The sequence below is a fragment of the Chiloscyllium plagiosum genome, chromosome 9 (assembly GCF_004010195.1).
Source record: "Chiloscyllium plagiosum isolate BGI_BamShark_2017 chromosome 9, ASM401019v2, whole genome shotgun sequence".
In the NCBI taxonomy this organism is placed as follows: Eukaryota; Metazoa; Chordata; class Chondrichthyes; order Orectolobiformes; family Hemiscylliidae; genus Chiloscyllium; species Chiloscyllium plagiosum.
In genome coordinates, this window is record NC_057718.1 from 58,711,325 (window position 1) to 58,725,338 (window position 14,014).

The 14,014-nt window shown below is 37.9% G+C and overlaps 1 protein-coding gene across 2 annotated transcripts in view; it reads left to right on the top strand.

Moving 5' to 3' along the window:
- ccdc85a (coiled-coil domain containing 85A) overlaps positions 1 to 14,014 on the top strand; it is a 713,177-nt gene that overhangs the window by 626,979 nt on the left and 72,184 nt on the right. The window contains exon 3 of one of the 2 annotated variants that reach the window (XM_043696031.1): positions 10,587 to 10,625. The exons of the other annotated variant lie outside the window; for it this stretch is intronic. Within the exon in view, the coding sequence (XP_043551966.1) occupies positions 10,587 to 10,592 (6 nt within the window). The 3' untranslated portion in view covers positions 10,593 to 10,625. Of the gene's footprint in view, positions 1 to 10,586; positions 10,626 to 14,014 lie in introns of those variants that run through there. 2 annotated transcript variants of the gene reach the window in all.

Consider the following 14,014-nt stretch of genomic DNA (forward strand, 5'->3'; position numbering starts at 1 on the left):
GTTGAAGTCAGAGAGTGGTGGTAGATGGTAAATATTCAGCCTGGAGCCCAGTTACAAGTGGAGTTCCGCAGGGATCAGTTCTGGGTCCTCTGCTGTTTGTAATTTTTATTAATGACTTAGATGAGGGAGTCGAAGGGTGGGTCAGTAAATTTGCAGATGATACGAAGATAGGTGGAGTTGTGGACAGTGAGGAGGGCTGTTGTCGGCTGCAGAGGGACTTAGATATGATGCAGAGCTGGGCTGAGGAGTGGCAGATGGAGTTCAACCCTGCCACGTGTGAGGTTGTCCATTTTGGAAGAACAAATAAGTATGCGGAATACAGGGTTAATGGTAGGGTTCTTAGTCAGGTGGAGGAACAGAGGGATCTTGGGGTCTATGTACATAGATCTTTGAAGGTTGCCACTCAGGTGGATAGAGTTTGTAAGAAGGCCTATGGAGTATTATCGTTCATTAGCAGAGGGATTGAATTCAAGAGTTGTGAAGTGATGTTGCAGCTGTACAGGACTTTGGTTAGGCCACAGTTGGAGTACTGTGTGCAGTTCTGGTCGCCTCACTTTAGGAAAGATGTGGAAGCTTTGGAGAGGGTGCAGAGAAGATTTACCAGGATGTTGCCTGGAATGGAGAGGAAGTCGTACGAGGATCGGTTGAGAGTTCTCGGCCTTTTCTCGTTGGAACGGCGAAGGATGAGGGGTGACTTGATAGAGGTTTATAAGATGATCAGAGGAATAGATAGAGTAGACAGTCAGAAACTTTTTCCCCGGGTGCAACAGAGTGTTACAAGGGGACATAAATTTAAGGTGAAGGGTGGAAGGTATAGGGGAGATGTCAGGGGTGGGTTCTTTACCCAGAGAGTGGTGGGGGCATGGAATGCGCTGCCTGTGGGAGTGGTAGAGTCAGAATCTTTGCTGACCTTTAAGCGGCAATTGGATAGGTACATGGATGGGTGCTATAGCTAGGACAAATGTTCGGCACAACGTCGTGGGCCGAAGGGCCTGTTCTGTGCTGTATTGTTCTATGTTCTATGTTCTATGGTAGTGAGTTAGGCTGTGGCATGACCTCATCGCATTGTTTGTCTGTTAGGCATCTGTGGATTTCCCAAACATGATGTCCCAATTCCTACACTCACTGTTTTGACCAGTGAAGACAAGTGTACTAAATGCCTTCTTCACCACCAGTCTATGCGACTCTGTGTTCAAAAATCAATGCACCTGTTAGTACAGCAAAGTTGTGGTAATTTCTTCATCTTTGAACTCTATTCTCACATTACTGCATTTAATTCTTTAGTAAAGCTTCTATATTCTGTTATAATAAAACAAATAACTGCAAATGCTAGAGATCTGAAACACGAAACAGAAATTGCTGGCAAAACTTATAGGCCTGGCAGCATTTGTGGGAAGAAAACAGAGTTAACATTTTGAGTGTGGTTCTGTGAAGAGTCACCCGATTCGAAATATTGATTTTGCTTTCTTCCCACAGATGCTGTCAGGCCTTCTGAGTTTCACCAGAAGTTTCTATTTTGGTTATACATTCTGTGAACTGGTTGTTCTGTAACGATTTACTGCTTTCAAGTTTTTCAATTCTGATTCATTGTAATGCTCTCTTTTCTGCTTATTTTTTTCCACCATTTTTAACAATCAAAATTCTGGCTTCTCGTCATTTTTCAGGATTTCTCACTTTTTGCATTAAAATTGAATTTTCTCACTCCTTCATGGATAAAGTTTATATTTTTTCACTTTTAATGAACTAAAACACAAGGCAACGCAATTTTCTTCTGTACAGCTTTTTAAATAAGTTCTTTGACTGTGGCCTTTAGAAATTTTCTCATCAAAATTATGGTTTCATTGAAGAGTACTGGCCTTTTTAAATATTAAGTTCCTTTTTACTTTTCTTCTTTTGTTCAACTATTTGCCCAAGTTTCCTTTCTTTCATCTTAAATAAGTTCTGAAACTTGCCTGATACTGCAGCCTCTGCAGCTGGGCATTTCACTACCCCTTGCATCTGTGCATTATGGAGTATATGTATATGTAGTGATAGCTCATTATTGAGACGTGAGAATATCTCCTTGTCACCCTTTCTGAACTTTACACTATTTTTGTAACGTTTCTTCTCCTCTTTCTTTTGTGTGACTTCACTCCTGGAGCCTCCCTTGCTCCCCAAAATGTTGTCTTCACCATAAGGCCTCTGTCCTTTTGTCAATCTGGCTGGATTTTCCTCTTTCCTGAGCTCACCTGTTATTCTTGCATCTCTTCACCATTTCTTGGTGAGGGTTTGTCTTGAGAATGCTGAAACCGCCTCTTTGCTGCTGGCACAGTTTAAATTAACTTGCTCGGAACAATTACAAAGGGTTTTCTGGAACTGAACAGAAGACATCTCCCATCAGACACTCGTACAGTACTTAACTATTTACACCTAAACTATGTGACATCAGATTGGATAGAGTTCAATGTAACATGAGCATTAACTCATTCAGATCCATGGTCTCATACAATGGGAAGGCAATGGGCCTAGTAGTATTATCATATTATTAATTCAGAAACTCAACTAATGTTCTGGGGATCTGGGTTGAAATCCCACCAAGACAGATAAAGAGTCCAGAATTAAGGGTCTAATGATACCATGAAACCATTGTTGCTTGTTAGAACATAAAATCTGGTTCACTAATATTCTTTAGGGAAGAAAATCTGCCATTTTACCAGGTCTGGCCTCCATGTGATTCAAACCGCACAGCAGTGTAGTTGACTCTTACTGTCCTCTGGGCAATTAAGGGTGGTTTATAAATGCTATAAAAGTTTATTTTCCAAACTTAGGAAGATAATATGGTTCCCCTTGTCCTCACCTTCCATCCCAACAGCCCGTGTATTCAACAGGTCATCTTCCCTCATCACTGCCAACTTCAGCATGATTCTATCACCAAATACTTATTCCCTTACACCCAATTTCGGCATTCCATAAAGACCATTTCTTCTGCAACACCAGGATGTACTCCTCAAACACAACACCCTCTCTTTTCCTGTATGGCATCAATCTGTCCAAGTAAAGGAGATGCTACACTTGCCATTTAACTGCTTCCATTCTCACAAATATTCCTTCAGCGTAAAACTCTTCCAATATATAATCCAGCATTTGCCAGATACAATTTGATTTTCTGCAAAGTGGAAGAGATCAAACATCTGGGTGGCCGCCTAATGGAATACCTCCATTCTGTCTGCAAGCATGAGTTTGACCATCCATTTGCTTCTTACTTTCATTCTCCATATGGCTCCACTGCTGACCTTTCTGACCATGGTCTGTTACAATGTTCCAATGATGCTCAATGCAGCATCAAGTTCTGCAAGCATATATGTCTAGCTCTGTTCTGTCTTGTTCCATGCACGTTTTCCCCCTTTTTGTTTGTTGGGCTGATTTTCATCTTGTTTCATTTTTTATCATTGCATTCAAATGCTTTGTATGTATCAATCCATGCCTTATTTGAACACAACTTTTATTTCCTCACTATATTCATTCTCTTTTCTGAATCTATCATTAAATCTTTTGTTATATAATCTCCCTTGGTCTCCACTCTATCATTTTCATCTTTCTTCTTCCTCCTCCTTCTGCCCCCCAAAACTCCCTTCCTGTAGCTCAAAAACACTGACATTTCTATTTCTCTATGATTCCAATTTGAAGTGTTAAACCAGCTTCTCTGCACAGATGCGGCCTGATCTGTTGAAATTTTCAACACTTTATTTACTGTCTTTTTCGTTCACTCACAGGATGTGGGCATCTCTGGCTAGGCCAGCTTTTATTGCCCATCCCTAATTACCCAGAGAGTAGTTAAGAGTCAATCACATTGCTGTGGGTCTGGAGTCACATGTAGGCCAAACCAGGTAAGAATAGAGACAAAAAAACTTGCAAATGCTGGAATCCAAAGTAGATAGGCAGGAGGCTGGAAGAACACAGACCAGGTAAGAATGGCAGATTTCCTTTCCTAAAGGGCATTAGTGAACCAGATGGTTTTTCCAGCAATTAACAATTCATGGTTTGATGGTCATCATTAGATGCTGAACTCCAGATTCTGTGTTGAATTCAAATCCACCAATTGCCATAGCAAGATTTGAAGTTGGGTCCCCAGAATCTTAGCTGAGTTTCTGGATTAACATTCAAGCAATAATACCACTAGGTCATTGCCTCCCCTTACACAAAATATTTTGTACTTTCCCGATCCATACCTGACTGGATGTAACCCCACTGAGCAAAACTTCATTTGGGTCTGAACTGCATTAAGTTGACTTTGATGCTCTGAAAGGTTCATTAGAATAGCTATGTGAGAAATTCCAGAGTTCTTCTTCTAAGCAAAGATTAATGCAATGTAGGGAGAATAGTTCTTTGTGTTTGATCCATTTTATAGTTGGCTGAAGAGTGCTTGATGTTATCAAACATTATAGAAAGATGGTCTCCAACACCCTGCACTTTGACAAGGTGTAGAAATATTTTAAAAAACATGTGTTTGGGCCACATATCTAGCAATGGTGTTTTACAAGGTACATATGATTGAATAGAATATATATTGCCAGTGCATCCTTAAGAAATAGTTCTTGCTTGCAATAATATAAATCAAAGCAGTAGACGATTCTTTAAACAGATAATGTTTGAAGTTAAATGGAATCTTGAGCTTAAAAGGAAATTACTTTCCAATGCAATAAACATTATAATTTAATAGCTGGCTGGATTTTAAAGTGAGTTTCGTCATATGTAGATACTGCACTTTTTCCATTAAATTTGATTTTCTAGTCTATCTCACACAAAGGTTATTGAATGATATGGGAACTGACTGGAAATTTATTGACTTCAATAAATTTTACTTTGTCAGTTTAAGAAAGAAATATTGCGCTAACTTGGTGGCTTTATTCAGCCCTGCCTTCAGAAACAACAGTAACTTTTGTTGAGGTAATACCTTTAATGTAATAAACATCTCAGTGTCCTTCACATAGAATAAAACAAGCCATTGAGTGGCATAAAGGGAAATTAAATCAAGATATAGGAAATTTGGTCAAAGAGATATTGAGGAAGTATGGAAGCAGAGAAGTGTAGGAAGGTTATCCCTAAGCGTAGGACTTAAGCAACTGAAGGTACAGCCAAAGGTGCTCGAATGATTGAAACTGGCAATGTTCAGTAGGCCAGAACTAAAAGATTGCACATGTCTCGGTGGGTGTGAGGCTCAGGAGATTACCAAGATTTGGGGTGAGACCATGGAAGATTTGAAAGCAAGGGAGATAAGAATGTCAAAATCAAAATGTTGCTTGATGGAATTCAATGTAGGTGACTATGAACATGGGTGATAACCGAACCCATTCCGGTGGACGTGGACAATGACTTTTATGGATCACCTTATGGTTACAGAAGGTAAAATCTGGAAGAACCATCCAGGAATATTTTAGAATAATGCAGTAACAAAGGCAGGAATGTGCTTTTCAGGATCAGATGAGCTGGAACAGGAACAAAGTCAGACAAAATCAAGGAGGTAGAAATAGAAATTCTTAGTGATTACATGAAAATGAGGTTGGAACTCATATTGGGGTTGAACATACACCAGGTTGTGAATATGGCTTAATTTCAGACCTTTGCCACAGAGAGAGAGTTTGTAGGTAGAGAGAGAAAAGGAACTGAAAACAGTTACTTAAGTTTACCCAACAATTAATTAGATGAAATTTCTACTGGATATTAGATTGCTTAGAAACATTGAGCCATGAAAGGTTCTTTGTGAGGTTGAAATGGGGATCACCAGTACACATTAGAAAACTGACACCATATTTGTTAGTAAGAGGTAGGACATAGGTAAGAAATACGAGGGAACCAAGGATAGATCCCTGGGGACATCAGAGCTATTAGGAAGAGAAACCATTGGAAATTATTCTCTGGCTACAATTCAATAGGTAGGATTGAAAGTAGGTGAGAGCAGTCCTATCCCACTCAACAATGATGGAGAGGAACTGGAGATGGATAATGTAGTCAATCATTTTAAAGACTGCAAGCAGATCGAGAAGGACAAGGAGGGAAATTTTACCTTTATCACAGTCACACGTTTGAGATTTTGGTAAGAGCCAGTTTGCGACAGAAACACAATTGGAAGGATTCGAACATGGAGTTCTGGAAAAGATGGGGACAAATTTGGGAGATAACAATGCTCAAGGACTTTGGAGAGGAAAGGAAGATTGGAGATAAGATGGTCCTTTGCAAGGATGGTGTTGTCTACAGTTACATTTTTGAAGAGAAGGATGAAGATAGCAGATGTAAAGGAAAGAGGGTCACATAGCTAACATATGGACCAAGGGGGAAAGTTCAATAGTCAACAGTTTATTAGAAATTAGATGGAGGAAGCAGGAGAAAGGTGTCATGCGCACAATGTGCTTAGTCAGGGCATGGCAGAGAAATTGGAAAGATGTGAACTCAGGGGGATGAGAAGAGAAATTTTGTGCCAGATGGGCTAGGAGAAGGGAGAGATAGGACAGAGGCAGCTAAGCTGATGCAACAAAGGGGTCCATGAACTGCTTGGACTGGTAGGTGAATGTGGATAGGACAGGCCAGAGAGGTGTGTAAACATTGCTCACTGAAGAGAAAAATAATTGGAGATTCTGTTTATCTGCCAGGGTGATCTTGGAATGTAGAGCAATTTCAGCAGATGAGAGTAGGACCTGATAGTGTTCTATATGGTCCGGTCAGATCTGGCAGTACATGGCTAAACCAGGTGTGAACCTTTTTTTTCTTGTGGTTTGAAGCCACATTGTAAGTTCAGGTTCTTTGCAGTCTGTAAGGAGAAGACAAAGTCAAGAACTGAGACTTCAAAGTAACAGTATTTTATTATACATTAAAATGAAATACTACTATACATGGTACTGACAGATACACCTAACCTATCTTCTTTATGTGCTCATGTCCATGTACTCATGTGATTCTTTCAATGTAAGAGTGTCCTAACTGTGCCCACATTACTATTTTTGATCAGTCTGCATCCCATTGATTAAGGGTGTAGTGGGAAATGGTTAGGGTGAGAGAAACAATATATAATATAATAATAATAATAATTAGGACCTAAAAGGAGGAGCATGTTTGAGTAAATCAGCAGCTGCATAAGTGTTGTGGCAAGTGGAAAACCAAAAGCTAAATGTCTTTGATTTTAAAATTGCCATTGTACTGAATTGCTGGTAGGATTTTCCAGGGGTGGACACAAAAAGAGGTAGAGATATACCAGCTGTTGGTCTAGTGCGATGCAAAGAAGTGATCAGAGTTAGTTTTATCTGTAAATGCTATGACTGGATAATCAACACCATGTAACATGGCAAGGTCAAATGAGTGGTTGCGAATATGGTTAACCAAGGGAGAGACTTAGGGAGAACAAAGCACAGTAAACTCAGAGGAAAGAGAAAATTAATGAGTTAAGGTCAAAAACTCCAAGTATGAAAAGTCTTTCAATACAGACACTAATGAGGAATAATGAAGACGTTTCAGTATTTATCATACATGTGAAGGTAGTAGATAATGATTTTGTGAAAGAAGGATGAGAGAGCTGGAAGAAAGTGAGATTGTGACAATATTTTGGCTTTAAGAGGTATATTTTGTCCTTTTTTTTGAAGATAGGTTTTTAAGACAGAGGCATTGAGCTGTCTATTTGAATCCAGTAAACAGCTTGTGAAGCCTTGAGTTTTTTTTAAAGTTGGAACAATAGAAGCAGCCTGAAAGGGTGGGCCAAGCTCCCACAGAACCAGGATTTTTAGTTTTAGTTTCTCAGCAACTGTTGGCATTTTGAAGTTGGATGTAGAAGCTGTTTTATTGAATTTGCCTTTGCCAAGGGTGTGTTTATGAGATGTTATTATATTAGAACAGTTAATTAGTAGCAGTTAATATATCTATTATTTTGTTAAGCACTAAACACTGAAGCTAATTCATTTTTTAAAATTTTGTCTGTATTTTAACCATAATGTAAAAATAAAGTCTGTTTTGCTTAACCAAATATAGTTTGACAAAATGAAATGCATTTAGAACGCAACAACTTACACTTAACTTTAAAATAAGAAAATGTTACAGTCTAAACAATGTTTTGAATACATTTAAGAGGGTTTGGCCTGATCCATAACAAGACGTTCATGGATAAAGAAAATTACAGCGGAGTAAGGGTCAGGTGAAAGTTTAATCTGATGATAACGGCCAAACTGCTGTTCTAATGGGACAAGTGGTTGAAAATGTACCCAGTGGAGAGGCTACATTAAGGGTAAAGTCCACTAAGACCATGGGCTTAAATTCTCATGCGTCTGCATGTATTAGAATAGAAAAAGAGAGATTTTAAAAATGCTGAGTAGGATCACGTTTCTGCAATTGCTGCCCCATTTTCCACTATATGAGATTTTTATTGGCCTTTGATAAGTGACAGTGACTCTACACTCAACAAACCTCCCTACTCCATTGCAGAGGAGAATATTTTTGATCTCCTCCCTCACTGCTTAATAGAATTGGGTCGATATTCATAAAATACGCACTTCACGTTGTCTCAAAAAAGAGAATCTGGGGGAAATCATCTTGTAGAGCAAGGAACTTTTTTTTGTCAACTTCGATTATTATACTGTATGAAATATGAAAATGTTTTTAATGTATTGATCATAGGGTTCTATCAGTAAAAGACAAGTGACAATCAAATTGACCAGCATTATGTGTTTATCCACATACATTAGACTCCTTGATCCAATGAATACACAGCTCTCCCCCATTTCAGAATTATTGGAAACTTGGCTTCAATGTGCCATTTGGAAACAGAGAATTATTTTCAGCTTGACATAAAACAAAGATATCTGGTGAGCCTTTGAAGCACTCTTCCATGATCTACTATGGGCAGAATACATCAGCCACAGAAAAAAGTGGGAAATTTGTGAAATGTTCATAAACCTATCAAAATAAAAAAGCATTGATTATAAATCCATTTCAAAGAAATGCAATACTCGCCATAGCTCATAAAAATGATTTCTGAATGAATTTTGTTTAATTTAGTAGTTTTTCAAGCATTTCAAAGATTTTACAGTAATATTATAGGGTTTTGTGGTTCTTTACCTGGTGAACAATGGACAAGTGGCTATGAAGATTGCATGGGAAGTGTAGAGGTGGCATGGGTTGTCTTGAGAGCAAATGATAGCATGGAGAAGCATATGTGTTATAGAGGAGGAATTGAATATGTCGAGGGAACATGGGTGGTATAGAGGGAAATGAGGTTAGTGGATGGGATATGCGTGGTATGGAGGAGGTTTGGGTTGTAGATGGTGGATTGGGGAAAGAGGTGAGGATAATGGGTTTTAGAAACACTTTGAGGGATTGGCTGGTGTCCTAGTGGACAGAGGAGAGCTTACTTAGCTGCAGGCTCCAATATTCATTCATCTCCATTGCTATCTCAGGCCTGCTTCTGTAGGTTTTGTCAATGTTATAACTGTGTCAACGTCCTTGGGATGACAGTACTGTGGACGGACACTGCCAATATGGAGACAGGATCACAAATTGACAGATACTTAGTCCATGATGTTGATGCAATCACCCATAATAAATTCATGGATGGCAAGGATCCTGTTTGTAAGTAAGTAGACCTTCTGGAGAGAGATTTATAGAGAGGGGATGAGAGCAGATCCACTGAGAAATTTCACATGGTCAGCAGTGGGAGAGATGAGTTAGACAGGAAGGAGATTGACATAGTTAGCTTCAAAAAGATTTTGAAGATAGAATGGGATGAGGCAATTTGGATTTCTGTTCATAATAAGTCAACGCTGAGTGCTTTGATGACTCTGCTAGAGAATGACAAGAAAGGCACAGAGTGAAAATGTTGCTTATCTTGGCGTCATGCCTTGGAGGATGGAGAAAAAGCAGGAACATCAAATGAGGGGGATGGGGAGAGAATTGCAAGGGCACAGTATCTGAGAGGGGAGTTGTGAAAGGAGGGATGATATGGGAGATAGAATCCTGGAAGGAGGGGAGAAAGAAATTAACAAGAAAGTGTAGAGGTCAAAATAGAATGATGATCCCATGTCTGGAATGAAAGACAAACTGAGCACTTGAGTAAATTCAAGAAGAGCTTAAGTCTCGTCTGGTCACACAGGATTTCTACTGTTAAGATTTGTCAGCCTTTGAACAACGTTAAGTTACTTCTATTTGTTTACTTTGAATTTAAAATTCACTTAAATCTATATGACTATTATAATTCAATTAGATCTACCTCTGAATTCATCTTGATTTATGGCTTATTATGGAAAGGACCTTGTCTCTGGTGGATGTTTCTGGTTGGTGATCATATTGCTGTTTAAATCTGCACAATGCAGCTAATTAGAAGCAAAGCCCATTGCAGACTGGAGAGAACAAGTGTAGATATTTGCATTCTTTTGATTAATGACACTGTGTACCACATTCCCATTGGTGTAAAGAAAATATAGGGTGTTGGTGTCAGAATTCCCTTGATTCATTAACTATTTAACTTTCTCGAATTTAAGGGGGTAAAACTTTCTTTTAAGGATAAAGGGCAATAGGCCAAAACTGTCTTGCAAATTTAATTGACAATATTCTTGCCGGTATTGGTTTAACAGGCATGAATATAATTGGATGCAAATTCATTGAACATGGAATATGAGAATCCACAATTGGAATATTGGTGAAGAAGTGGGAAGGCAATTTGCCCTTGAATAACAGCAGCATTCTCTGATGCATAAGGTTGGTTTACCTGAAGAAGGAAATTTTGAAGAACCAGATGTTCTGCCTACAATTGGCAAGATATTTGGTGCAAACACCACTATGAAACAGGAAGTAAAATAAACAATTGATTATAAGCGAAAGGTCAACTTTCATTTGCATCTTTTTATTGGAACTATTATCAATCACAATGGAAACAAACCCTTGGCACAAGACAGAGAAGAATTCTCACCCCATTACATAGGCTCCATCACTTTCGGTTCATCAGTAACCTCCTAAGGAGGGGAGGGGGGGAAAGTTTGATACTTGAAGTGAACTGTATAATTGTAGTGGGGGATCTTATTCCCTTGAAGTTATCCAATTCTTTTTATCTTTCTCTTTTCATACCTCACTGTTTTATCAGCATTTCCTATTTTATTTCAAAACTCTTTACGGATTGTAATATCTCATATCAAGTTTGCTTCTGCTTTGGGTGCACCTTTCACTATCTTGGATCCTTATGCATACTTTGTTTTTCAAATGTAACTTGTATAATGCTTCTTTCTATATTATGGTTTAAGGTTGTTCTGTCCATCCTTTCATACAGTTTTTCTTTTAAACCTCTGGTGTTTTCCTCCTACTCTGCTCTGGTTTTATTAAAAAGTTTGCTCACCCTTTAATATTGACTGTCTGAAGCAGTTTAAAATGTTAACTTCCTCCATTGATGTTAGCCAACTGCAGTTTGCTTCAAACGGGAAGCAAGACCAAACTGATTAAAATTTTAGATATTTATGAATTGATCACCTTTCACCCAGCACAAATTTAATTTTACTGCTTATTCCTAATGCAGTTCAATGTACTTTCGCTTTTAAATTCAAAATATATTTATCAATATTTAATATTAGAGTGTAACATTGAAGTCACGTTAACCGAGTCAGCTATCTTCCTTGGCAATTCCTATGAATCTTTGCATTAATTACTCTTATGATACAATATGTATTGTAGCTGTAGGTAAATCAAAATAATAGGAAAATAATTCTTCTGAATTAATACATTTAATAAATGTGTTTTTTACTGTAAAGTGTTTTGATACTTAAAAAACCATTAGCAGCTGTTAGAAAAGTCTAAGAATTTTTTTTCAAGGACATTTCAAAATAAAAAAAAAACTCCAATTTAAAAATATAAATTATGTTGTTAGATTAATGATTCAATGTAACGTTGAAAAAGGCACAAGATTGCTTTAACCTTCTTGTACAGAAATTCTTTTGCAATATATTCTCAGTCATCCTGTAGCTATCAATATTAATGAGACCATGAATAAGTAAATAGAAGCAAACAGCAGATTAATTGATGGAAACAAAATAACAACATTAATCTTTATTGCTTATTCACTGAGTTGTGTGATAATGCGTTTGGTTGCTACTCAGGATAGCATATGACTCCACAATGACTCTTACAAATTTTTATAGATGTATCATGGAATTTTTATAGATGCATCACAGTTTGGTATGGCAACTGCTCTGTCCAAGACTGCAAGAAATTACAGAGAGTTGTGAACGTGGTCCAGTCCATCATGAAAACCAGCCTTCCTTCCATTGACTCCGTCTATACTTCCCACTGCCTCGGGAAAGCAGCAAACATAATCAAGTTCCCTCCCACCCCGGTTATACTCTCTTCCATCCTCTTCCAACAGGCAGTAGATACAAAAGTTTGAAAAAGAGGTACCAACAGATTTAAGAACAGCTTCTTCCCCGCTGTTATTCAGATGTATGAACGGACCTCTTGTACATCAGAGTTGATCTTTCTCTGCACCTGTAACACTATATTCTGCATTCTGTTCTATTACCCTGTTGTACTTATGTAAGGTATGATTTGCCTGATTAACTCACAAAACAATACTTTTCACTGTGTATCTTGGTACATGTGTCAATAATAAATTAAATCAAATCATAGATAAAAGTATAATACTCCTGTTACCTTGTAGTTCGAATACAATATATGTGCCTTACACACATGTGCTGCTTTCATATCTCAGAAGGTTGGCCAAGAAAATACTTGGTAAGATAAGTAAAACAAAATAAAATGGTTGTATGTCAATTATAATTAGAATCACTTATTTCAGTTTGAATGATTTATCTTCAGGTAGCTATACTTGACAAATGACATGTTTGCTTCTTCACATCAATACGTTATCTGACTTTATTTAAAAAAGATAACCTTTAACAACACACCAGTATTTCTCCTCTCTGATGCAACCAAAGCCCTCTTCGCCTCTTCTTTTAACACTTTGCAAGTTTCCCTTTGGATATCTCTGTATTTTATCATTCTTTTTTCACAACCATAAGAGAATCAAAGACTTGCCAATACAATAAGTGTGAAATGTTTATTGATTTCCAGAACAAGCTAATGAATTGCTTATTGTTTGCTGTCTTTGGGGCAAATGAGTTTACTAACATATCAAAACATCTTTAAGGTATATATTTATAACCTCATATGAATACATTATGCTTTAGAATACATTTTTAAAAACTTCTTTGAATTTTATTTGTTGAAATGTTCTTGAAATATAATATTACAAGTATCCCCCATTTTTCAAAAGTTTGCTTTACACCACTTCACTTTTACAAAAGATCTACATTCGTAACTGTTTGCGCGAACTGAAAGAAATCCTAAAAGGATTTTTGCTTTTACAAAAAAAAGCAAAATTTTTCCAAGATAAATTAATGCTTCTTTGCTTAATGCCATTTCGGCTTAGGAAAGGTTTAATAGGAACGCTGTACTTTTGGATAGCAGGGGATACCTGTAATTGTAAAAAAAACGTGAAAAGCCGATGAAGTGGGCAAAATGTTTTTTGAGTTTTTTTTTTCAAATTCTTGCAAATATTTCAGGATAATGGATATTTGCATCAATCTTAGAACAAGCAAAGCATATATGGAACTTGTGATGGACCTGGTTTTGATTATTTAGCTAAAGTTGATATTAGAATGAAGAAAATGATTTAAATTGTTTTCAAATCAATTCTGGTTTGAACAAAGCTGTCTGATTGACAGTCTGTTCGTGTTCTGGATCAGTGGTGCTGGAAGAGCACAGCAGTTCAGGCAGCATCCAAAGAGCAGTGAAATCGACGTTTCGGTCAAAAGCCCTTCATCAGGAATAAAGGCAGTGAGCCTGAAGCGTGGAGAGATAAGCTAGAGGAGAGTGGGGGTGGGGAGAAAGTAGCATAGAGTACAATGGGTGAGTGGGAGAGGGGATGAAGGTGATCGGTCAGGGAGGAGAGGGTGGAGTGGATAGGTGGAAAAGGAGATAGGCAGGTAGGACAAGTCCGGACAAGTCATGGGGACAGTGC